The sequence below is a fragment of the Piliocolobus tephrosceles genome, chromosome 18, assembly GCF_002776525.5.
Source record: "Piliocolobus tephrosceles isolate RC106 chromosome 18, ASM277652v3, whole genome shotgun sequence".
NCBI lineage: Eukaryota > Metazoa > Chordata > Mammalia > Primates > Cercopithecidae > Piliocolobus > Piliocolobus tephrosceles.
Window position 1 is genome coordinate 55818356 of NC_045451.1, and position 26570 is coordinate 55844925.

A 26570-nucleotide genomic window follows, 5' to 3' on the forward strand; every position below is an offset into this window, starting at 1 on the left:
TATGTGAGAGGATTTTTGAATTTTTGAGCAGGTAGCTATTAATGCCAAGAGGTCCACAATTCAAACTTTTCTCCAACTAAGTACTCAAAACATCAGTAGGAGGCAATATTAGAATAGCTGTAGACAGACAATGCTGAGAATAAAATAACCAGCTCATCTTCAGACCAAAGTGTTTTCAAGATGCAAAACACTCCTTTTGCAACCTTAACCAATTATTTATCTCAAAGGCCCAATTCCAGTGAGAAGCAATAATATAATAGAGAGCACTTAAAAACAAAGGGAAACTGAATGTTAGTCTCTTCTCTGAAGACCAGTGACCAAGTCCCTTTGAATCCAATCCTGATAAATATCTGAGACTCACTTTTTCCAATCATAAAAAAACGCCTGTTTATTCTACAGGCATGTTGATAGTGTGTAATCATATATTAAATTACATAGCACCTTTCCTCTATAAATATCAAGATATTAAAGTGTAATGTGGTCCAGTGTCCACTCTCTACTTGGTACATGATTTAGATACTCTACCCTTCAGCCCAGTGAACTGCTACATCCCAACATCCCAAAATGCCAATTTCTTGGTGGCAAGCTGATCTGAATGGAGGTTCTCTGATGTCTCCACATTCACAGCATTTGTAAATACTGCCCCTGAAAAATTAGCAGATCCTTACAAATCTAAGAGCCTTAAAGACTCTAGAATTTATCTATTACAAATTAATACATATACAAAATGCCTCACCAGTCAGCTTTTAGCCTCTTTTCAAATAGTCCAGGGTTAGGAAAACGGAGATTTGTTTGTGTCACTCTTTCACAAGCAGACCAGGAATATAAGTCCTTCTTCAATATGGAACCAAACGTGCCTCCCATTAATATCCAGAGATGTGAGGGTACCTTCTGCAATCACACAAAATAAGCCCACTCTCATTTCCACAGGACTGGAAACACTTAGATGTGGCTAACATATGCTAAGTTGTTTCCTTCCTCAGGCACTACAGGCCAAATTTCTTCCATTTTTCACGTCACAGTTTTCCTTACTAAGAGCTTAAGGTCACTTAAATTTCCCTCATTTCCTGAAGTGAATAAATAAAAGAAAAAATTAAAGCAATGAAGAAGTTTATATCCCAGGTCATGCTATTAGTTATGGTATATCTCCCCTATTCTCCATTTACACAGCTGATTTGCCAAAATTGAGCTTCTATTTATCTCTATTCAATTTCATTTTTTAAGGATAGGTTGTTGGATTTCAGATGATTTTTACTTTCTTCTTTTTACTTTCCGTATTTGTTGGGTTTCTTTATATGTATGTATTATTTTACAAAAATAAGTTTGTTAGACAAAAACTAAACCTACAGAATATCTACCCTATTTACTATTGCATCTATGGCACTTGGCATAGAATCCAGGATATAGTTAGCACTGATCATGTTGGTAATCTCAGCACTTTGGGAGGCTGAGGTGGGTGGATCGTTTCAGCTCAGGAGTTCAAAACCAGCCTGGGCAAAATGGTGAAACCCTATCTCTACAAAAAAAAAAAAAAATTTTCTGAGATGGATTCTCACTGTAGCCCAGGCTGGAGTGCAGTGGCGTGATCTCCACTCAATGCAAGCTCCGCCTCCCGGGTTCACGCTATTCTCCTGCCTCAGCCTCCCGAGTAGCTGGGACTATAGGCGCCCGCCATCACACCCGGCTAATCCCACACTTCCCAAAGTGCTGGGATTACAGGGGTGAGCCACGGCACCCGGCCCAAAAATCTTTATAATTAGCCAAGCCTGGTGGTGCCTGCCTGTGGTCCCAGCTGCTTGGGAGGCTGAGGCAAGGAACACTTGAGCTCAGGAGTTTGAGACTGCAGTGAGCCATGATCGAGCCACTGCACTCTAGCCTCGGGGACAGAGTGAGACCCTGTTTCAAAAACAAACAAACCAAAAAAACTGGCCGGCTGCAGTGGCTCATGCCTGTAATTCCAGCACTTTGGAAGGCCAAGGCAGGTGGATCACAGAAGGCCAGGGGTTTGAGACCAGCCTGGCCAACATGGTGAAACCCTATCTCTATTAAAAATACAAAAATTAGCCAGGCGTGGTAGCATGCGCCTGTAATCCCAGCTACTCAGGAGGCTAGGGCAGGAGAATTGCCTGAACCCAGGAGGTGGAGGTTGTAGTGAACTGAGGTCACACCACTGCACTCTAGCCTGGGTGAAAGAAAGAGTGAGACTCTGTCTCAAAAAAAAAAAAATTAAAGTGCTGAGTTCATAATATAGAAAATCATCACCATATAATAAGTGAAAATCAGGATATAAAAGTGGTATCACAGAATTCCGAGTATGTAAAAATAGAGAAGGTGTGCACACATTTTTTTTTCCAAAGAGACAAAAAACTTTTGGGAATTAAATGTTCCATATCTTAATTTCATTGGTGCTACACCTTTATTAAATGTTTCAACACTCATTTCACTGTAAATGGGCTCCTTTTATTTATTTATTTTTTTGAGAGAGTTTTGCTCTGTTGTCCAGGCTAGAGTGCAGTGGCACAATCTTGGATCACTGCAACCTCCACTGCCAGGTTCAAGCAATTCTCATGCCTCAGCCTCCCAAGTAGCTCAGACTACAGGCATGCACCACAATACCTGGCTAACTTTTGTGTATTTTTAGTAGAGGCCAGGTTTTGCCATGTTGGCCTGGCTGGTCTCGAACTCCTGACCTCAAGTAATCCACCTGCCTTGTCCTTCCAAAGTGCTGGTGCAGCTGGACGAGCCACAGACAAAACCTCTCAGACACCGAGTTGTAGAAGGAAGGGCTTTATTCAACTGGGAGCATCGGCAAGCTACTGCCTTAAAATCTGAGCTCCCCGAGTGCACAATTTCTGTCCCTTTTAAGGGCTCACAACACTAAAGATTTCATATGAAAGCACTGTGATTGATTGAGCAGTCTAGGGGATACGTGACAGGGGTTTCATGCACTGGTAGTCAGAGAGAAACAGAACAGGGCCGGGAGTTTTACAATATTCTTCTATACCATGTCAGAAACATCGGTTTCTAAGTCATAAGTTGATTTTTAACTACTAGGTTTAGGCCAGGCAGACCCAGGCCTGGTTCCGGGCCTGGCGCTGGGCTGCCTGTCTTTGGTTTTACTTCATTGTTTTTTCTTAAAACAGGTACTGAGTATAAAACAATATGAGAGGGTTTCTCTCTTTCCTCACTGGGATTACAGGCATGAGCCAACCTGCCAAGCCAGGTTCCTCCTTTTTTCTCTTTGATATGGAGTCTTGTTCTGTCACCAGGTTGGAAATGTAGTTGTGCAATCTCGGCTCACTGCAACTTCCAACTCCCTGGTTCAAGCGATCCTCCTGCCTCAGCCACCAGAGTAGCTGGGATTACAGGCATGCACCACCATGCCCGGCTAATTTTTGTATTTTTAGTACAGACGGTGTTTCACCATGTTGGCCAGGATGGTCCTGATCTCCTGGCCTCATGATACACCTGCCTCGGCCTCCCAAAGTGCTGGCATTACAGGCGTGAGCCACCATGCCCAGCCTACGTTCCTCTTTTTTAACAAAAATTTTACCTCAATAAAGACGACATTTAAAGAGGAGATTAGGGGCCAGGTGCAGTGACTCATGCCTGTAATCCCAGCACTTTAGGAGGCCAACACAGGAAGGTCGCTTGAGCCCAGGAGTTCAAGGCCAGCCTGGGAAACAGTGAGATCCCAAATGTACCAAAAAAAAAAAAAAAAATTAGCTGGGCATAGTGAGGCACATCTGTAGTCCCAGTGACTCAGGGGGGTGACATTGGAGAATTGCTTGTGCTAGGGAAGTCAGGCTGAAGTAAGCCCTGATTGTACTAACACACTCCAGACACAGCAAGACCCTGTCTCAATTTTTTCTTTCTTTTTTTTCTTTTTTTTTTTTGAGACAGAGTCTTGTTCTATTGCCCAGGCTGGAGTGTAATGGCACGATCTCGGCTCACTGCATACATCTGGGCTCAAGTGATTCTCATGCCTCAGTCTCCCGAGTACCTGGGATTAGAGGTATGCACCACAATGCCTGGCTAGTTTTTGTACTTTCAGTAGAGACAAGATTTTGCTATGTTTGCGAGGCTGGTCTTGAACTCCTGACCACAAGTGATCTGCCTGCCTCGGCCTCCCAAAGTGCTGGGATTACAAGGTGTGAGTCACCATGCCCAGCCCTGTCTCATTTTTTTTTTTTTTAAAAGAAGATTTTTAAAATACACTCAAAACTTTGGGGGGAGGGTAATATTTTTGTGTAATTTTTCTGTTTTCCCAATTTTCCACAATAAGCATCATCTTTTTAATTTAAAAAATAGGAATAGGTAGGCACTGAGGTAACTTAAAGACCCATGCTTTTAGACTGCTGAGAATTGGTGGGTCCTCATACATGTTACCTAAATAGCAACCACAGAGTACCTACCACCAAATGCTGTATAAGTACCTTAAATACTCATGACATTTCTGCTGTACAACATTGTATTCCACATAAATGGTGTTCCTCAGAGTTCTGCGATATGCAGACTCTGTATACTTATTTTATTTAACACTTATGATATTTTTAAGAAGGTATTAACCATATTTTAGAGACAATATAGCTAACAGTAAGAATGAGATTAGGCCAGGCATGGTGGCTCACACCTCTAATCCCAGCACTTTGGGAGGCCAAGGCAGGTGGATCACCTAAGATCAGGAGTTCAAGACCAGCCTGACCAACATGGAGAAACTCCACGTCTACTAAAAATATAAAATTAACTGGGCATGGTGGCACATGCCTTAATCCCAGCTACTCAGGAGGCTGAGGCAGGAGAACCACCTGAACCCGGGTGGGGTGGGGGTGGGGTTTCAGTGAGGTGAAATTGTGCCACTGCGCTCCAACCTAGGTGACAAGAGCAAAACTCCGTCTCAAAACACACACACACACACACACACACACAGAGAATGAGATTAGGCTGGATGCGGTGGCTCACACCTGTAATCCCAGCACTTTGGGAGGCTGAGGCAGGTGGATCACCTAAGGTCAGGAGTTCGAGACCAGCGTGGCCAACATGGTGAAACCCTATCTCTACTAAAAATAAAAAATTAGCCAGGTGTGGTACGCCTGTTGTCCCAGCTACTCAGGAGGCTGAGGCAGGGAGAATTGCTTGAACCCAGGAGGTGGAAGTTGCAGTGAACCGAGATCACGCCACTGCACTCCAGCCTGGGCGACAGAGTGAGACTCCATCTAAAAATAAATAAATAAATTAATTAATTAATTAATTAATTAATAAAAACACAAAAACAATGAGATTAATAACTTGCCCAAGATTACAAAGCTATCAAGTGGTAGAGCTGGGATTCAAACTCCAGGAACAATGTTCTCTCCTATGTTGCTACACTCTACTACATTCCACAAAAAGCCAACCCTCCGAGGCCATTATTATCTACAAACTTGATTGGCATACCATCTAGGCCTTATTCTGTGGTCTTGGACTGAACCTTCTAGGCAACTATGTATCATATACCTAGTTTACTTCAAGGTAACAAGAGCCTTCTTAACCATAGTCATTCAGTAAGCAACAAACCCTTACACTGGTAATATCATCCAGCCTACCTATCTCTACATTTCAAATCCTACCTTCCCCCTCAATAACAACGCTCATAAACTCTTACCATTAATTAATGTCTGAAAAATGACTTCTTAGATTCCATGGGTAGTTTTCTAAATATAAGTATTAATATTGTTGATTAATTTAAACAGTATTTGGAGAGCAGAATTGAGCAATGCCTATTGAAATATTACCATTTGAACCAACAATTCCACTTCTAGCAATTTATCCTATAAAAATCAACATTTTCAAACTGCACAAAGATATACATGCAAAGATGTTTATCACAGCATCATTTGTAACAGCAGAAAGTAGTTCAAATAGTATCAATGCCTGCAAATAGGCAAGTGGTCAAAAAACAATATTATGTCAATACAGTGGACTACTATGCAGTTGAAAAAATGAAGCAGTTATTAGGTACTAATGAGAGGTGAAGTCAGGTGGACTTCCTGGGTCAAGTGCGGACTTGGAGAACTTTTCTGTCTTACAAGAGGACAGTAAAAGGCACCAATCAGTGCTCTGCAAAAACACACATAGCAAGAAGGTTGTAAAATGCACCAATTAGCATTTTGTAAAATGCACCAATCAGCACTCTGCAAAATGCACCAATCAGCAGGATCCTATAAGTAGCCAGTTGCAGGGAAGATTGAAAAAAAGGGCACTCTGATATGGCAGAAATGGAACATCGGAGGGGCCCATAAGGGAATAAAAGTTGGCCACCCCACCCAGCAGCGGCAACCCACTCGGGTCCCCTTCCGCACTGTGGAAGCTTTGTTCTTTCACTCTTCACAATAAACCTTGCTACCACTCACTCTATGGATCCATGCCATCTTTAAGCTGTAACACTCACCATGAAGGTCTGCAGCTTCATTCTTGAAGTTAGCAAGACCACAAACCCGCTGGAAGGAACCAAGTCCGGACACATCTTAGGGACTTGTTCAGGATATCACCACGCAGTCAGTACCATCGGACACCTTTTGCTTGCTATTCTGTCCCATTTTTCCTTAGAATTCGGGGGCTAAACACTGGGCCCCTGTCAGCCAGTTAAAAGTGACTAGCATGGCCACAGGACTAAAGACTCGGTGTCAGGTTTTCTGGGAAAGGGCTCTCTAACAACTCCAGACTCTTTGGAGTTGGGAGTGTTGGTTTGCCTGGAACCAGCTTCCGCTTTTCCTGTACTTCTGGGCTGAGCTAAGGGTTGACAGAGAGGAAAGACATTCAGCTCTGACATCCCCACAAAAAGGTGGTTGACCCTGCAGCCATGAGTGGTACTCTCAAAGTTACGTAGCCCAAGCAAGAAGAGCCCATCTATCCAATCTATCCTGACCCTTGCCTCACGGGTCCTAACGCCTGTAGAAAAACTTCCTCCCACTTCTCTTCTCCGAGGCTAGTCCCGCTTCTAAAAATCACTACCTGTCCCTGGTGCTCTTCCAGTTTCTCTTATAAGAATGATTTCTAGTATAAATTTTGGCGGGAGGTTCCGAGACAGCCGAATAGGAACAGCTCCAGTCTACACCTCCCAGGGTGAGTGATGCGTAAGACCAGTGATTTCCGCATTTCCAACTGAGGTACCGGGTTCATCTCACTGGGGCTTGTTGGACAGTTGGGTGCAGCCCACAGCGTGTGAGCTGAAGCTTGGGGGGCATTGCCCCACCCGGGAAGTGCAAGGGGTAGGGGAATTCCCTTTCCCAGGAATCCAAGGGAAGCTATGACACCCCGTACCTGGAAAATTGGGACACTCCCACCCTAATACTGTGTTTCTTTCCAACAGTCTTAGTAAACAGCACACCAGGAGATTTTATCCCGCGCCTGGCTCAGAGGGCCCCACGCCATGCAGCCTCACTCACTGCTAGCACAGCAGTCTGAGATCAAACTGTCAGGCAGCAGTGAGGCTGGGGGAGGGGCATTCGCCATTGCTGAGGTTTGAGTAGGTAAACAAAGCAGCCAGGAAGCTTGAACTGGGAGGAGCCCACCACAGCTCAAGGAGGCCCACCTGCCTCTGTAGCCACCTCTGGGGGCAGGGCATGGTGGAACAAAAGGCATCAGAAACTTCTGCAGACTTAAACGTCCCCGTTTGACAGCTTTGAAGAGAGTAGTGGTTCTCCCAGCATGGAGTTTGAGATCTGAGAACAGACAAACTGCCTCCTCAAGTGGGTCCCTGACCCCCGAGTAGCCTAACTCGGAGGCACTTCCCAGTAGGGGCTGACTGACACCTCATACAGCCATGTGCCCCTCTGAGACGAAGCTTCCAGAGAAGGATCAGGCAGCAACATTTGCTGTTCTGCAATATTTGCCATTCTGCAACCTCCACTGGTGATACTCAGGCAAACAGGGTCTGGAGTGGACCTCCAGCAAACTCCAACAGACCTACAGCTGAGGGTCCTGACTGTTAGAAAGAAAACTAACAAACAGAAAAGACATCCACACCAAAACCCCATATGTACGTCACCATGATCAAAGACCAAAGGTAGATAAAACCACAAAGATGGGCAGAAACCAGAGCAGAAGACCTGAAAATTCTGAAATTCAGAGCGCCTCTTCTCCTCCAAAGGAATGCAGCTCCTCGCCAGCAACGGAACGAAGCTGGACAGAGAATGACTTTGACGAGCTGGGAGAAGAAGGCTTCAGACGATCAGTAATAACAAACTTCTTCAAGCTAAAGGAGGATGTTCGAACCCATCACAAAGAACCCAAAAACCTTGAAAAAAGATTAGATGACTGGCTAACTAGAATAAACAGCATAGAGAAGACCGTAAACGACCTGGTGGAGCTGAAAACCATGGCACAAGAACTATGTGACGCATGCACAGGCTTCAGTAGCTGATTCAATCAAGTGGTAGAAAGACTATCAGTGATTACAGATCAAATGAATGAAATGAAGCGAGAAGAGAAGTTTAGAGAAAAAAGAGTAAAAAGAAATGAACAAAGCCTCTAAGAAATATGGGACTGTGTGAAAAGATCAAATCTACGTCTGATTGGTGTACCTGAAAGTGACGGGGAGAATGGAACCAAGTGGGAAAACACTCTGCAGGATATTATCCAGGAGAACTTCCCCAACCTAGCAAGGCAGACCAACATTCAAATTCAGGAAATACAGAGAATGCCACCAAGATACTCCTTGAGAAGAGCAATTCCAAGACACATAATTGTCAGATTCGCCAAAGCTGAAATGAAGGAAAAAATGTTAAGGGCAGCCAGAGAAAAAGGTCAAGTTACCCACAAAGGGAAGCCCATCAAAATAACAGTGGATCTCTCGGCAGAAACCCTACAAGCCAGAAGAGAGTGGGGGCCAATATTCGACATTTTTAAAGAAAAGAATTTTCAACCCAGAATTTCATATCCAGCTAAACTAAGCTTCCTAAGTGAAGGAGAAATACAGACAGACAAATGCTGAGAGATTTTTGTCCCTACCAGGCCTGCCTTACAAGAGCTCCTAAAGGAAGCACTAAACATGGAAAGGAACAATCAACACCAGCCACTGCAAAAACATGCCAAATTTAAAGACCATCGATGCATCAACTAATGAACAAAATAACGAGCTAACATCATGACAGGATCAATTTCACACGTAACAATATTAACCTTAAATGTAAATGGGCTTAATGCTCCAATGAAAAGACAGAGACTGGCAAATTGGATAAAGAGTCAAGATCATCAGTTTGCTGTATTCAGGAGACCCATCTCACATGCAGAGACACACATAGGCTCAAAATAATGGGATGGAGGAAGATCTACCAAGCAAACGGAAAACAAAAAAAGGGAGGGGTTGCAATCCTAGTCTCTGATAAAACAGACTTTAAACCAACAAAGATCAAAAGAGACAAAGAAGGCCATTACATAATGGTAAAGGGATCAATTAAACAAGAAGAGCTAACTATCCTAAATATATATGCACCCAATACAGGAACACCCAGATTCATAAAACAAGTCCTTAGAGACCTACAAAGAGACTTTGACTCCCACACAATAATAATGGGAAACTTTAACAACCCACTGTCAACATTAGACAGATCAACAAGACAGAAAGTTAACAAGGATATCCAAAAATTGAACTCAGTTCTGCATCAAGCGGACCTAACAGACATCGACAGAACTCTCCAACCCAAATCAACAGCATATACACATCACACTCATTCCAAAATTGACCACATAGTTGGAAATAAAGCACTCCTCAGCAATTGTAAAAGAAGAGAAATTATAACAAACTGTCTCGCAGACCACAGTGCAATCAAACTAGAACTCAGGATTAAGAAACTCAATCAAAATCGCTGAACTACATGGAAACTGAACAACCTGCTCCTGAATGACTACTGGGTGCATAACGAAATGAAGGCAGAAATAAAGATGTTCTTTGAAACCAATGAAAACAAAGATACAATATACCAGAATCTCTGGGACACATTTAAAGCAGTGTGTAGAGGGAAATTTATAGCACTAAATGCCCACAAGAGAAAGCAGGAAAGATCTAAAATTGACACCCTAACATCAAAATTAAAAGAACTAGAGAAGCAAGAGCAAACACATTCAAAAGCCAGCAGAAGGCAAGAAATAACTAAGATCAGAGCGGAACTGAAGGAGATAGAGACACAAAAAATCCTTCAAAAAAAATCAATGAATCCAGGAGCTGGTTTTTTGAAAAGATCAACAAAATTGATAGACCACTAGCAAGACTAATAAAGAAAAGAGAGAAGAATCAAATAGATACAATAAAAAATGATAAAGGGTATATCACCACCGATCCCACAGAAATACAAACTACCATCAGAGAATACTATAAACACCTCTACACAAATAAACTGGAAAATCCAGAAGAAATGGATAAATTCCTGGACACATACACCCTCCCAAGACTAAACCAGGAAGCTGAATCCCTGAATAGACCAATAACAGGCTCTGAAATTGAGGTAATAATTAATAGCCAAAAAAAGTCCAGGACCAGACGGATTCACAGCCGGATTCTACCAGAGGTACAAAGAAGAGCTGGTACCATTCCTTCTGAAACTATTCCAATCAACAGAAAAAGACGGAATCCTCCCTAACTCATTTTATGAGACCAGCATCATCCTGATACCAAAGCCTGGCAGAGACACAACAAAAAAAGAGAATTTCAGACCAATATCCCTGATGAACATCAATGCAGAAATCCTCAATAAAATACTGGCAAACCGAATCCAGCAGCACATCAAAAAGCTTATCCACCACGATCAAGTTGGTTTCATCCCTGGGATGCAAGGCTGGTTCAACATACGCAAATCAATAAACGTAATCCAGCATATAAACAGAACCAAAGACAAAAACCACATGATTATCTCTTTAAGGCAGAAAAGACCTTAAATTTCAAAAGTCCTTCATGCTAAAATCTCTCAATAATTGTATTGAGAGGCATTGATGGGCTGTATCTCAAAATAATAAGAGCTATCTATGACAAACCCACAGCCAATATCGTACTGAATGGGCAAAAACAGGAAGCATTCCTTTTGAAAACTGGCACAAGACAGGGATGCCCTCTCTCACCATTCCTATTCAACACAGTGTTGGAAGTTCTGGCCAGGGCAATCAGGCAGGAGAAAGAAATAAAGGGTATTCAATTAGAAAAAGAAGAAGTCAAATTGTCCCTGTTTGCAGATGACATGATCGTATATTTAGAAAACTCCATCATCTCAGCCCAAAATCTCCTTAAGCTGATAAGCAACTTCAGCAAAGTCTTAGGATACAAAATCAACGTGCAAAAATCACAAGCATTCCTATATACCAATAACAGAAAGAGAGCCAAATCGTGAGTGAACTCCCATTCATAATTGCTTCAAGGAGAATAAAACACCTAGGAATCCAACTTATAAGGGATATGAAGGACCTCTTCAAGGAGAACTACAAACCACTGCTCAATGAAATAAAAGAGAACACAAACAAATGGAAGAACATTCCATGCTCATGGATAAGAAGAATCAATATTGTGAAAATGGTCATACTGCCCAAGGTAATTTGTAGATTCAATTCCATCCCCATCAAGCTACCAGTGACTTTCTTCACAGAATTGGATAAAACTACTTTAAAGTTCATATGGAACCAAAACAGAGCCCGCATTGCCAAGACAATCCTAAGCCAAAAGAACAAAGCTGGAGGCATCACACTACCTGACTTCAAACTATACTACAAGGCTACAGTAACCAAAACAGCATGGTACTGGTACCAAAACAGATATATTGAACAATGGAACAGAACAAAGCCCTCAGAAATAATACCACACATCTACAATCATCTGATCTTTGACAAACCTGACAAAAACAAGAAATGCGGAAAGGATTCCCTATTTAATAAATGTTGCTGAGAAAACTGGCTAGCCATATGTAGAAAGCTGAAATTGGATCCCTTTCTTACACCTTATACAAAAATTAATTCAAGATGGATTAAAGACTTAAAGACTTAAAACCATAAAAACCCTAGAAGAAAACCTAGGCAATACCATTCAGGACATAGGCATGGGCAAGGACTTCATGACCAAAACACCAAAAGCAATCGCAACACAAGCCAAAATTGACAAATGGAATCTAATTAAACTAAAGAGGTTCTGCACAGCAAAAGAAACTACCATCAGAGTGAACAGGCAACCTACAGAATGGGAGAAAATTTTCACAATCTACCCACCTGACAAAGGGCTAATATTCAGAATCTACAAAGAACTTAAAATAAATTTACAAGAAAAAAATCAAACAACCCCACCAAAAAGTGGGCAAAGGATACAAACAGACACTTCTCAAAAGAAGACATTTATGCAGCCAACAGACACATGAAAAAATGCTCATCATCACTGGCCATCAGAGAAATGCAAATCAAAACCACAATGAGATACCATCTCACAGCAGTTAGAATGGCGATCATCAAAAAGTCAGGAAACAACAGGTGCTGGAGAGGATGTGGAGAAACAGGAACACTTTTACACTGTTGGTGGGACTGTAAACTAGTTCAACCATTGCAGAAGACAGTGTGGTGATTCTTCAAGGACCTAGAACTAGAAATACCATTTGATCCAGTCATCCCATTACTGGGTATATACCCAAAGGATTATAAATCATGCTGCTATATAGACACATGCACACATATGTTTATTGAGGCACTATTCACAATAGCAAAGACTTGGAACCAACCCGAATGTCCACCAATGATAGACCAGATTAAGAAAGTGTGGCACATATCCACCGTGGAATACTATGCAGTCATAAAAAAGGATGAGTTCATGTCCTTTGTAGGGACATGGATGAAGCTGGAAACCATCATTCTGAGCAAAATTTCATGAGGACAGAAAACCAAACACTGTGTATTCTCATTCATAGATGGGAATTAAACAATGAGAACCCTTGGACACAGGGTGGAGAACATCACACACTGGGACCTGTCGTGGAGTGGGAGGAGGTGGGAGGGATAGCATTAGGAGATATACCTAATATAAATGACGAGTTAATGGGTGCAGCACACCAACATGGCACATGTATGTGTATGTAACAAACCTGCACGTTGTGCACATGTACCCTAGAACTTAAAGTATAATTTTAAAAAGGTATAAATATTAGTTCATTATTGATAATAAATTAATTAATTAATTAATTTCAGGACTCTGTTCCCTTCTTTAGACACGTGGGCTCACCAATCAAAGACATAATTTTTGCCCAAAGCCCCTTCACAGAGGGGGGACTATCTGGAATTTTAGGATCCCTCCTCAGACTAGCAGACCTAACAAAGGCTATTCCCAAAGCTAGGATATGGGGAGCCTCAGAAATTATATCCTTCCTATTCATATGATAAGAAGAGAGGACAAAAAGCATCACTATTCCAACCCTGGAGATCCCTTCCCTCCCTCAGGTATGGCCCTCCACTCCATTTTGAGGCATATCATCTTTATAGGACAAGAGTAAGGTCCCAATACCAACAGGAGAAAATGCTTAGGACTTTAACAGGTTTTCAAGAATGTGTCAGTAAAGGCCACTAAATTCGATTTTTCTTGGTCCTCTTTGTGGTCTAAGAGGAAAGGCAAGGGTACAGGTTTTCGAGAATGCCACTAAATCCGACCTTCCTTGGTACTCTTCGTGGTCTAGGAGGAAAACCAGTGTTTCCGCTGTTGCTTTGGTGAGCGCCAACTATTCCAAACAGCAGGGTCCAGGGACCGTGTGGGTCTTGGGTAGGGAGAGAAAAAAAAAAAAAATACACGGGCCGTTTTTTCTTTCAGACGGGAAACACTCAGGCATCAACAGGCTCACCCTTAAAATGTATCCTAAGCCACTGGAATCAAGTTGACCCAAAAACCCTGAAAAAGAAGCAGCTTATTTTTTTCTGCACTACGGCCTGGCCCCAATATTCTCTCTCTGATGAGGAAAAATGGCCAACTGAGGGAAGTATAAATTACAATACTATCCTGCAGTTTGACCTTTTCTGTAAGAGGGAAGGCAAATGGACTGAAGCACCTTATGTTCAAGCTTTCTTTTCATTGAAGGATAATCCACAACTATGCAAAGCTTGCAATCCACATCCCACAGAAGGACCTCTCAGCTTACCTCCATATCCTAGCCTCCCTACAGCTCCCTTCCTATTAATGATAAGCCTCCTCTAATCTCCCCCACCCAGAAGGAAACAAGCAAGAAATCTCCAAGGGACCACAAAAACCCCCAGGCTATCGGTTATGTCCTCTTCAAGCTGTAGGGGGAGGGGAATTTGGCCCAACCCAGGTACATGTCCCTTCTCCCTCTCTGATTTAAAGTAGATCAAGGTAGACCTGGGGAAGTTTTCAGATAATCCTGATAGGTATATAGATGTCCTACAGGGTCTAGAGCAAACCTTCAACCTCACTTGGAGAGATGTCATGCTATTGTTAGATCAAACCCTGGCCTTTAATGAGAAGAATGTGGCTTTAGCTGCAGCCCGAGAGTCTGGAGATACCTGGTCTCTTAGTCAAGTAAATGACAGAATGACAGCCAAAGAAAGGGACAAATTCCCTACCGGTCAGCAAGCCATCCCCAGTATGGATCCCCACTGGGACCTAGACTCAGATCATGAGGACTGGAATCACAAACATCTGTTGACCCGTGCTCTAGAAGGACTAAGGAGAATTAGGAAAAAGCCCATGAATTATTCAATGATGTCCACCATAATTCAGGGAAAGGAAGAAAATCTTACTGCCTTCCTAAAGTAGCTATGGGAGGCCTTAAGAAAATATACTCCCCTGTCACCCAGCTCCCTCGAGGGTTAATTCATCCTCAAAGGTAAGTTTATTATGCAATCAGCTGCAGATATCAGCAGAAAGCTCCAAAAGTGAGCCCTGGGCCCTGAACAAAATCTGGAGGCATTATTAAACCTAGCAACCTCAGTGTTCTATAATAGGGACCAAGAGGAACAGGACGAAAAGGAAAAGCGAGATAAGAGAAAGGCCGCAGCCTTACTCATGGCCCTCAGACAAACAAACCTTGATGGTTCACAGAGGACAGAAAATGGAGCAGGGCAATCACCCGGTAGGGCTTGTTATCAGGATGGTTTGCAAGGACACTGTAAAAAACATTGTCCAACGAGAAACAAGCTGCCCCCTCACCCATGTCCACTATGCCAAGGCAATCCCTAGAAGGCACACTGCCCTAGAAAACAAAGGTTCTCTGAGACAGGAGCCCCCAACCAGATGATCCAACAACAGGACTGAGGGTGCTCAGGGCAAGCACCAGCTCACATCATCAACCTCACTGAGCCCCGGTAAATTTAACCATCAAGGGCCAGGAAACTGACTTCCTCCTGGACACCAGCGCAGCCTTCTCAGTGTTAATCTCCTGCCCCAGGCAGCCAACCTCAAGGTCCGTTACCATCTGAGGAATCCTGGGAGAGCCTGTAACCAGGTATTTCTCCCACCTCCTCAGTTGTAATTGGGAGATTTTGCTCTTTTCACACGCCTTTCTTGTTATGCCTGAAAGTCCCACACCCTTATTAGGGAGGGACATATTAGCCAAAGCTGGAGTTATTATCTGCATGAATATGGGAAACAAGTTACCCATTTGTTGTCCCCTACTTGAGGAGGGAATCAACCCTGAAATCTGGGCATTGGAAGGACAATTTGAAGGACAAAAAATGCCCACCCAGTCCAAATCAGGCTAAAAGATCCCACCACTTTTCCTTATCAAAGGCAATATCCCTTAAGGCCTGAAGCTCATAAAGGATTACAGGATATTGTTAGACATTTAAAAGCTCAAAGCTTAGTAAGAAAATGCAGCAGTCCCTGCAACACCACAATTCTAGGAGTACAAAAACCAAACGGTCAGTGAAGACTAGTGCACGATCTTAGACTCATCAATGAGACAGTAATTCCTCTATATCCAATTGTACTCTGTACCCCTATACTCTGCTCTCTCAAATACCAGAGGAAGCAGAATGGTTCACTGTTCTGGACCTCAAGGATGCCTTCTTCTGCATTCCCCTGCACTCTGACTCCCAGTTTCTCTTTGCCTTTGAGGATCCCACAGACCATACATCCCAACTTACGTGGACAGTCTTGCCTCAACGGTTTAGGGATACCCCTCATCTGTTTGGTTAGGCACTGGCACAAGATCTAGGCCACTTCTCAAGTCCAGGCACTCTAGTCCTTCAGTATGTGGATGATTTACTTTTGGCTACCAGTTCAGAAACCTCATGCCAGCAGGCTACTCTAGATCTCTTGAACTTTCTAGCTAAGCAAGGGTACAAGGCGTCTAAATTGAAGGCCCAGCTCTGCCTACAACAAGTAAAATATCTAAGCCTAATCTTAGGCAGAGCAACCAGGGCCCTCAGCAAGGAACGAATACAACCTATACTGGCTTATCCTTGCCCTAGGACATTAAAACAGTTGCAGCGGTTCCGTGGGATCACCAGCTTTTGCCAACTACGGATCCCCGGCTACAGCGAGATGGCCAGGCCACTCCATACACTAATCAAGGAGACCCAGAGGGCAAATACTGTATCTAGTAGAATGGGAACCAGAGGCAAAAATAGCCTTCAAAACCTTAAAGCAGGCCCTAGAACAAGCCCCAGCCTTAACTCTTCCCACAGGACAAAGCTGCTCTTTATATGCCACAGAGAGTGGGAATAGCTCTTGGAGAGCTTACTCAAACTCGTGGGACAATCTCACAACCAGTGGCACACCTAAGTATGGAAATTGATGTAGTACTAAAAGACTGGCCTCACTGTTTACAGGTAGTTGCGGTGGTGACCATCTTAGTATCAGAGGCTATCAAAATAATACAAGGAAAGGATCTCACTGTCTGGACTACTCATGATGTAAATGGCTTACTAGGTGCCAAAGGAAGTTTATGGCTATCAGACAACCACCCGCTTAGATATCAGGCGCTACTCCTTAAGGGACCAGTGCTTCAAATATGTATGTGTGCAGCCCTCAACCCTGCTACTTTTCTCCTAGAGGATGGAGAACCAATCGAGCATGACTGCCAACAAATTGTGGCCCAGACCTATGCTGCCCGAGAGGATCTCTTTGAAGTCCCCTTAGCTAATCCTGACCTTAACCTACATATCGACGAAGTCCATTTGTGGAGAATGGGATACGAAGGGTAGGTTATGCCACAGTTAGTGATGTAACAGTACTTGAAAGTAAGCCTCTTCCCCAGGGGACCAGCACCCAGTTAGCAGAACTAGTGGCACTTACCCGAGCCTTAGAACTGGGAAAGGAAAAAAGAAGAAATGTGTATACAGATGGCAAGTATGCTTATCTAATCCTACATGCCCATGCTGCAATATGGAAAGAAAGGGAGTTCCTAACCTCTGGGGGAACCCCCATTAAATACCACAAGGAAATCATGAAGTTACTGCACGCAGCGCAAAAACCCAGGGAGATGCAGTCTCACACTGCCGAAGCCATCAAAAAGGGGAAAGAAAAAAGGCAGAAGGAAACCGTCGGGCAGATGCTGAGGCCAAAACTGCTGCCAGGCAGAACCTCCCGTTAGGGATACCTATGGAAGGACCCTTGGTATGGAACAACCCTCTCCAACAGATTAAGCCCCAGTATTCTCCGACTGAAACAGAACGGGGACTTTCACCAGGGCATAGTTTTCTCCCCTTGGGGTGGTTAACGACAGAAGGGGGAAAGGTACTCATACCCAAAGCCAGCCAGTGGAAAATACTTAAGACCCTCCACCAAACTTTTCATACAGGTATTGAGAACACTCATCAAATGGCCAAATCCCTATTTACAGGGCCAAATCTCCTCCAGACCATCCAGCAAGTAGTCAAAGTCTGTGAGGTGTGCCAAAGGAATGATCCCTTGGTCCATCACAGGGCCCCTCTGGGGGAACAAAGAATAGGGCACTATTCTGGAGAGACTGGCAGTCAGACTTCACCCATATGCCTAAGTCAAGGGGATTTCAATACTTGTTGGTCTGTGCTGATACCTTTAGAAATTGGACACAAGGGGATTTCAATACTTGTTGGTCTGTGCTGATACCTTTAGAAATTGGACAGAAGCCTTCCCCTGCAAGACAGAGAAGGCTGAGGAAGTGGTTTAAGTCCTAATTCATGAAATAATTCACACGAGCAATTAAAAGCCCATACACGGCCCTGTAATCACAAATACCATCTTAACTTTCCAAGCCCCTTTACGCATCTAGCGCAACCTGTTATCAGGCCTGGCCCTGGGGCACCTACTATCCCATGAGTGTAATTACACCCTACAACTTCAAGCCCCAACTGATCATAGCAACTTCCAAGTCACCCAAACAGCTCCATTCTGATGGTTTGTCTGCTTCTCAGGGCCTCCCAAAATCATCACTTCCTCCCTGCTTAACAAACAGTTCAGGTTTGGTAATGGCAAACATACTCCCTGCATGACCATTCACGTCTGGACCCCCTGCAGCAGCGCCCCCACCACTACTGAATGCCTTCTCATCTCCTCTTTCAATTACTCTCTTGAATGCTTCCTAGTAGATACAAAATAGTTTTTTCTCCGGTGGGAAAATAGAACACAGGGAGCCACTCAGTTTGCTCCCAACACCCCTTTCCAGCCACTCGCCGGAGCTACCTTGGCAAGTACTTTAGGAGTATGGGAAAATGAAAACAACAAATTCATACACCTTTTTAACATACACAACCAGTTCTGTCTACCCAGCCAAGCCAAATTATTCTTATGTGGATCTTCAACCTATATCTGCCTCCCCACCAACTAGACAGGCATCTGCAGCTTAGTCTTCCTAAGTCCCAACATTGACATTGCCCCAGAAAATCAGACCCTATCAGTGCCCCTCAAAATTCAAGTCTGTCAGCGCAGGGCCATACAACTAATACCGCTACTTATAGGGTTAGGAATGGCCACCGCTACAGGAACCAGAATAGCCAGTTTATCTACTTCATTATCCTCCTACCACACACTCTCAAAGGACAGTTTGCAAAAAATAACAAAATCTATCCTTACTCTACAATCCCAAATAGACTCTGGCAGCAGTGACTCTCCAAAACCACTGAGGCCTAGACCTCCTCATTACTGAGAAATGAGGACTTTGCACCTTCTTAGGGGAAGTGTTGCTTTCATACTAACCAGTATGAGATGCCACCAAGCATTTACAGGAAAAGGCTTCTGAAATCAAACAATGCCTTTCAAACTCGTCCCAAACTCTGGAGTTGGACGACATGGCTTCTCCCCTTTCTAGGTCCTGTGACAGCCATCTTGCTATTACTCGCCTTCGGGACCTGTGTTTTTAACCTCCTTGTCAATTTGTTTCCTCCAGGATCGAGGTCATCAAGCTACAGATGGTCTTACAAATGGAACCCCAAATGAGCTCAACTCACAACTTCTACTGAGAACCCCTGGACCAACCCACTGGCCTAGAGAGTTCACCTCTGGAGGACACTACAACTGCAGGGCCCCTTTTTCACCCCTATCCAGCAGGAGGTAACTAGAGCGGTCACTGCCCAATTCCCAACAGCAGTTGGGGTGTCCTATTTAGAGGGGGGATTGAGAGGTGAGGCCTGCTGGACTTCCTAGGTCAAGTGTGGACTTGGAGAACTTTTCTGTCTCACAAGAGGATTGTAAAATGCACCAATCAGTGCTCCGTAAAAACACACCAATCAGCGCTCTGTAGCTAGCAAGAGGATTGTAAAATGCACCAATCAGCGCTCTGTAAAATGCACCAATCATAGTTCTGTAAAAGGCACCAATCAGCACTCTGTAAAATGCAAAATGCACCAATCAGCAGGATCCTAGAAGTAGCCAATCACAGGGAGAACTGAAAAAAGGGCACTCTGATAGGAAAGAAACAGAACATGGGAGGGGCCAATAAGGGAATAAAAGCTGGCCACCCCAGCCAGCAGCAGCAACCCACTCAGGTCCCCTTCCACGCTGTGGAAGGTTTGTTCTTTCGCTCTTCAAAATAAACCTTGCTACCGCTCACTCTTTGCATCTGTGCCATCTGTAAGAGCTGTAACACTCACCACGAAGGTCATGGCTTCATTCTTGAAGTCAGGGAGATCACAAACCCACCAGAAGGAACCAACTCCAGACACACTAACACTTAAAAGACACAATAGGCTGGGCGCTGGGGCTCATGCCTGTAATCTCAGCACTTTGGGAAGCTGAGATCAGCACATCACTTGAGGCCAGAAATTCAAAGATCAGCCTGGCCAACGTAGCAAAATCCTGTCTCTACTAAAAAGAAAAAAATTAGCCTGGTGTGGTGGCACACACCTGTAATCCCAGCTACTTGGCAGCTGAGACATGAGAATTGCTTGAACCTGGGAGGCAGAGGTTGCAGTGAGCTGAGATCGTACCACTGCACTCCAACCTGGGCAACAGAGTGAGACTCTGTCTCCAAAAAAAACAAGTGGCTGGGCAGCTCACACCTGTAATCCCAGCATTTTGGGAGGTCAAGGCAGGCAGATAACCTGAGGTCAGGAGTTCAAGACCAGCCTGACCAACATGGAGAAACCTCATCTTTACTAAAAATACAACAAAAATTAGCCAAGCGTGGTAGCGCATGCCTGTAATCCCAGGTACAAGGGAGGCTGAGGCAGGAGAATCGCTTGAACCCGGGAGGCAGAGGTTGTGGTGAGCCAAATCACACCATTGCACTCCAGCCTGGGCAACAAGAGCGAAACTCCGTCAAAAAAAAAAAGGCAAAAAAACACATCACAAGTTTGTTAATTATAATACTTTGAAGTGGAAATTACATTTCAGTGATTTTCACATGAATATATACTGCTTTTGTAAGTAGAATAAGCAAAGAAATCAAAACTCAACACACGGATGTGTGTGATGGCCCTCAGAATCCCTTAGGGGCTACAGCCCTATTGCCCCCTACTCTCTCCATATATGCCTACATTCAAATACTTAAGTGCCTTCTCTGTGTGCAACTTACTAGGCCCTGAGAATAACAGCAACAGAGAGTCCCTGCTTCTGTGGACCTTGTAATCAAAAAGAAAACAAAGTGTGGGAGTACTATGAGGGTGAAAGCATGGCACCCAAAGGGAAACACGAAACAGAACCTAACCTCGCCTTGAGGAAGAGCCATAGGAGAGGAGCACCAGCACCTTCTCCTGAGGGCTGACTACCGACAGAATAACACCATGGCCACTATCACTTTACGCTGACTCTACAGTCTAAAAATCAACCAGTGGATGGTGTGTGAACACTGAAAAGAATACCCCTCATTTCATGAAGCCCAGCAGCACTGTGACAACTGTGGAGGTGGTGATCATGTACACTGTATCCCTTTGATAAAGACAGAGTGGAAACAACTTATCCAAGAACTAGATCACTCAGTTGGGAAAGGAGATGCAAATTCTATGCCCTGTCTCAGAATGAAGACAGGCTGATGAAAAGGGACCTCAGTGCTTCATAAGTAACTTTCACACCTTTGTACAGTACAACTATCATGCAGAATTTATCCCAGTTGATGACCTAAAAGAAGGAATCAAGTCCTTGCTTATCATTCTCAAACAGGTGATAGACAAGATGAAGAATATCAAGAAGAGAAAGAACCACAGTTGAGCCTAAAACCCCACATGTTCACAAAAGAGAAGACTGAAGAAATTATTGAAAACCTTTTATTAATATTTCCTCAAACACCCTCTTGTGCATACTTTTTATTTCCAGTTCCTGCTCCCTAGAAAAACCTGTGGTGCATATATATATATTTTTCAAACCAGTTCTGTTCATAGATGAAACTCTGAAGTAAAGAGAATCAAATACTTAAAGTATTCATTATCTTGGAAAATGAGGAACTGACATATATAAGCACCCTTGTGTAATCAAGTGCTAATTCTTGGTATGCAAAAGCAATAGTAGGAGATTCAGGCCGGCGCAGTGGCTCACGCCTATAATCCCAATACTTTGAGAGGCCGAAGCCGGCAGATCACTTGAGGTCAGGAGTTCGAGACCAGCCTGGCCAACATGGTATAACCCCATCTCTACTAAAAATATAGAAATTAGCCGAGCCTGGTGGTGTGTGCCTGTAATCCCAGCTACTCAAGAGGCTGAGACGGGAGAATCACCCGAACCTGGGAGGCAGAGGTTGCAGTGAGCCTAGATCATGCGACTGCACTCCAGCCTGGGCAACAGAGTGACACTCCGTCTCAGGGAAAAAAAAAAAAGAAAGAAAGAAAAGAAATAGTACAAGATTCATAATGTTTTTAAAAGTTACTTTAATCAGTCTTTCCATTTCATTCTTCAATTATTGTTTATCTTATTCTGCCCAATAAGAGCACAGATGTAATTAGTACACCCTTCTGCCACACGTCAGCAGAAACTCCCAAAAGCAAAACCCCACTTCCTCTATAACGACCAATTCCTAAAGACAAATTATCTTCTTTCTCTCTTTTGTAGGGGTTTCTCAGAGGTAAACAGCATGCAATGTTTTAATACAGTGCTAGGAACATAATTAGACTACGGTCCAGGTTTGCTACTATTTAACTCTGCCAAGTTTCAGTTTTGGTTCCTTGGTATATAAAATGAAAGACTGGAATCTAAAGTTCTCTGAATCACCTTTCATTACTGACACTCAATGAGGCATACCATACACATACAAGTAAAAAAATAAGCATACAGTTGTGGAAAGGATAGAGTAAAACAGACCTGAGCTAAAACTCCCCCTGACACCTATGGGTTGCCTGGCATTGGACAAATTATTTACTCTTAGATACCTCTTTCCTTATTTGCTACCTATTACAACCAACAAATAAAAGAAAATAAATAATTTGTTAAAAGTGCTTAGCATGGTAAGGCCCCAATCCTCCAGTAAGTGATTCACTCTCCCTTACCAGCAAGTTTTCACTCTTGACAGTTCTTTCTTTTGGGGGTTGGGAAGGGATGGGGAGGGACAGAGTTTCGCTCTGTTGCCCAGGCTGGAGTGCACTGGCAAGATATCTTGGCTTACTGCAACCTCCACCTCCCGGGTTCAAGCAATTCTTGTGCCTTAGCCTTTCGGACAGTTCTTTCTTAATACTTTTTTTTTTTTTTTTTTTTGACTATTTATAAATAAACTTCAGTGACTAGATAGGATTTACAGTTTAGGGGGTGATTTCATTCTAACACATTCAGAACTAATTTATAAACATATATGCAGAATAACAACTTAGAATAACAATTTAGAACTGCCAAATAATGTATTAGGTGCTGCACACTGCTGTAACACTGCCTTAACAGTTTCACATACCTTGTATACCATATAAAACTGAAATACAACTTCATAAAAAGTGAAAAACATAATGTATTCACAACGTGTATGACTAACAACAATATTACTTACAAAAAGGACCTCTGCCATTTTATTAAGGGTTATAGAATCTTTTGAATCAATGCTTCCCCCCTTTTTTTTTTTTAAACATCTTTGCAGGTCAGAGTTCCAATAACTGCTAAACAAAATTAATAGAAAGCAAATTCCAAGAGACTTTCAGTAAAGTAAGACTGAACACCCCAATATCATTCAGCATATTTACAATATGTAAATTAACACAAAGTAAAACCTTTATAGAAATCATGAAATACAGCCCAACAGAGTAAAAAGCCTTAGGATAGAAAGTAGTGAAAGACTCATTAACAGTAGCATTCGTTGACACACGGCTTCAATTGCAACTGTAACAACTGCCTGACTCTGATCTGTTTGTCAACTGTAGCACGTGTTCCCAGTCAGGGATTCTGCTAATTCAAAGTTAGAATCATAAGATATTTAAAGATTGTGCAGGAACAGCATTATTCGTACTTGGTACTAGAAAGCAGTAAAACTATTCTGACTTGGTTAAATTTAAAAATCTCTCAGTTTTAATACACAAGAACTTCACTGTTAGGCCGTGCCCGGTGGCTCACGCCTGTAATCCCAGCACTTTGGGAGGCCGAGGCGGGAGGATCGATTGGGCCCAGGGGTTCGAGGTTCCAGTGAGCCGTGATCGCGTCACTGCACTCCAGACTGGGCGAAAGAGCCAAACCATACCTCATTCGTTCATTCATTCATTCATAATTAATAAAATAAGTACAACGCACTTCTACATCATAATCTAAGCGTATGGAAATCCACGGTATAAACTGGGCCTTCCTCCATATGGAAATTCACTGTAGCTATATTATCTCCCCGACCTAAGGGTCAGTGCCTGAAAGCCCTCCCCCGAAAATCAGTTTGATATAGCTTTTTACTGTGTGACTTAGGTGAAAAGATGCTTTCCTTAAATATGAAAAGAAAAACCATGCAGTAATGACACAAAAACAATGTGTTAACTGTAAAGTCAAGATGATTAAGATTCCCGTGGCTCAGAGTTTTTTTAGGAGCAATCTGGGGCTACGACTTTTCCCATCACCGCCAGCTGGACCGACAGACGAGGCTGGAAAGGGTGATCAACATACCTGGAGGAAGCTGCAAATTAGCAGGAAACTGGATCGTCGTGGTGTTGGGGGCTTTCACGGCGACTATCTGAGGAGCAGGCAGCCTAGGGCCGCTGCTGAGTTTAGGAGGGGCGCTGACCGGAGCCACTTTGGTCACCAGGGTCCCCACGGGGGACCGCAGGGGCTGGGACGCCGTGGGCTCCACGCAGACGCTGACAGGAGCCTTAGTCACGGCGCCCAGGGCCACAGGAGTGCTCTCCACCCGCACCGGCAGCGCCCCGGCCGGGGCCATGGTCACGGTCCCCGAGGCGCTCACACCAGCCGGGGAAGCGGCGCCGGCGGGTTCGGTGAGGCCGGCGGGCATCCCCCAGGGGCTCAGCAGCAGCTGCGGCGCTGCGGTTCCAGGAGCAGAGGTGAGGGGAGGCTTGGCGCTTGGCAGCCGACTCCGGTGCGGTTCGGGCTCCACAGCATCGCTGGGGAGAGGCGCGGGGGCCGCAGCAGCGAAATCAGTGACGGGCGCCGGCTGCCCGGCAGGACACGCGCGTCCCGGACCTTCCTCCCGTCCGCGCGAGCCTGGGCTGCCCCCGGAGCGACACCCGCCCGACCTCTCGCAGCTTCCTCAGCGGCGTTCACACGTGCGCTGCCTCAGCCCGGCGCCTCACGCTCGGGTCCCGCTGCTGGGGAGCCTGGACGTGCGGCTCCGGGAAGGTTGTAGCTCGCACCTCGAGCCTAACTCTGCGCAGCGGCTCCCCCGCCAGAAATTTCAAAACTACGAACACTGAGCGCCCATAGCCCCCTACGCGCGTTTGGCACGGCCCCTCCGCGCGGCCACGCCAGCCATGTTTATATAGCCACGCGGAGACCTCGCGCACGCGCCCAGGCCGCCGCCGCCGCCCCGGGCTTCCCCGGAATCCAGCCGCGTGATTGGTCAAGGAGCGGAGCCGCGCCCGTGACGTCACTGGGGACGGCTCCACGGAGCGTTAGAAACTTCCCCTGAATCGCCAGCAGGGAGGGGCGATGCCAGAAACCAATCACGTGGGAGGGGCAAGCTGCACTTGGAAAACTGCGGCGTCCGTGTTTCTCTGTGTCCCCCGTTGTTTGTTCCTCGAAAAGCCAGGACTAGACTGTCTCCAGGATTCTATTTTTTAAGGAGAAAATGGGGAGGACTGATTTCCGAGAAGAGTGACGCAATAAGAATTCAATCACGCATTTTCACTGGTTTTCTCTGGTGTCTTCACACTGAAGCGTTACTGAAGCGTTGCTAAAATTAGTAATTAGAATTGACGTTGTAAAAATTAAAATGGTGTATAGTTTTATAGTCTGTGAGAAGTGCCTATTTTCACATTTTAGAGTTAAACTGCTTAAAAAATGGAAAATCGTTTCTTCTCTGGTGCTGCTATAGATGTCTCTGTCACCTCTAAACATTAAAATTGTATGTCTGTCTTCAAAACTTAATGCCTTTTGATACCTATATAATTAGATTCTAGCACTTAGATATTAAGTGCGATCCTAGACATTATCTGGATAAATAAAAGGTGTTGACTGAATCGATATGAAAAAAACTTGCTTCTTTGTAATGCAGTCAGAGAAGATGCCTTAATTTCAAGCTAAAGTCATAATATTGTATGTTTGTACGAACCAACACTGCACTGAAAGGAAATTTACAAGTAGCAGATGCTATGATCTGAATGTTGTTGTGTTTTTTGTTTTGTTTTGGAAACAGGATCTAACTCTGTCACCCAGGCTGGAGTGCAGGGGCACCATTGGCTCATTGCAGCCTCCACCTCCTGGGCTCAAGTGATCCTCCTACTCTCCTACCTCAGACTCCCGAGTAGCTGGAACTACAGGGGAGCGCCACTGTGCCTAGCAAAAACGGGGTCTTGTTATGTTGTCCAGGCTGGTCTCCAATTCCTGAACTCGTGCCTGGGCCTCCCAAAGTGTTGGGATTATACCCTCAACTGACTGTTAAAATGCTAAAGCTGAAGTTGATAGTATTAGAGGGTGGGGCCTTTGAAAGGTGGTTAGATCATAAGGGCAGAGCCCTCATGAATGGGATTCCATTTAGGACCAATCATGTTAAGGTGATGAATATGTTAGTTTGATGTAATTAGTTCATGACACATGAAAACATCACATGATACCTCATAAATACATACAATTATTATTTGTCAGTTAA

The 26570-nt window shown here is 44.1% G+C and overlaps 1 protein-coding gene across 1 annotated transcript in view; it reads right to left on the reverse strand.

The window, feature by feature from the left end:
- TAF4B (TATA-box binding protein associated factor 4b) overlaps positions 1-25249 on the reverse strand; it is a 154997-nt gene extending 129748 nt beyond the window's left edge. The window contains exon 1 of the mRNA XM_023207757.2: positions 24416-25249. Within this exon, the coding sequence (XP_023063525.1) occupies positions 24416-24758 (343 nt within the window). The 5' untranslated portion in view covers positions 24759-25249. The remainder of the gene's footprint in view (positions 1-24415) is intronic.
- Between the last annotated feature and the right edge of the window lie 1321 nt (positions 25250-26570).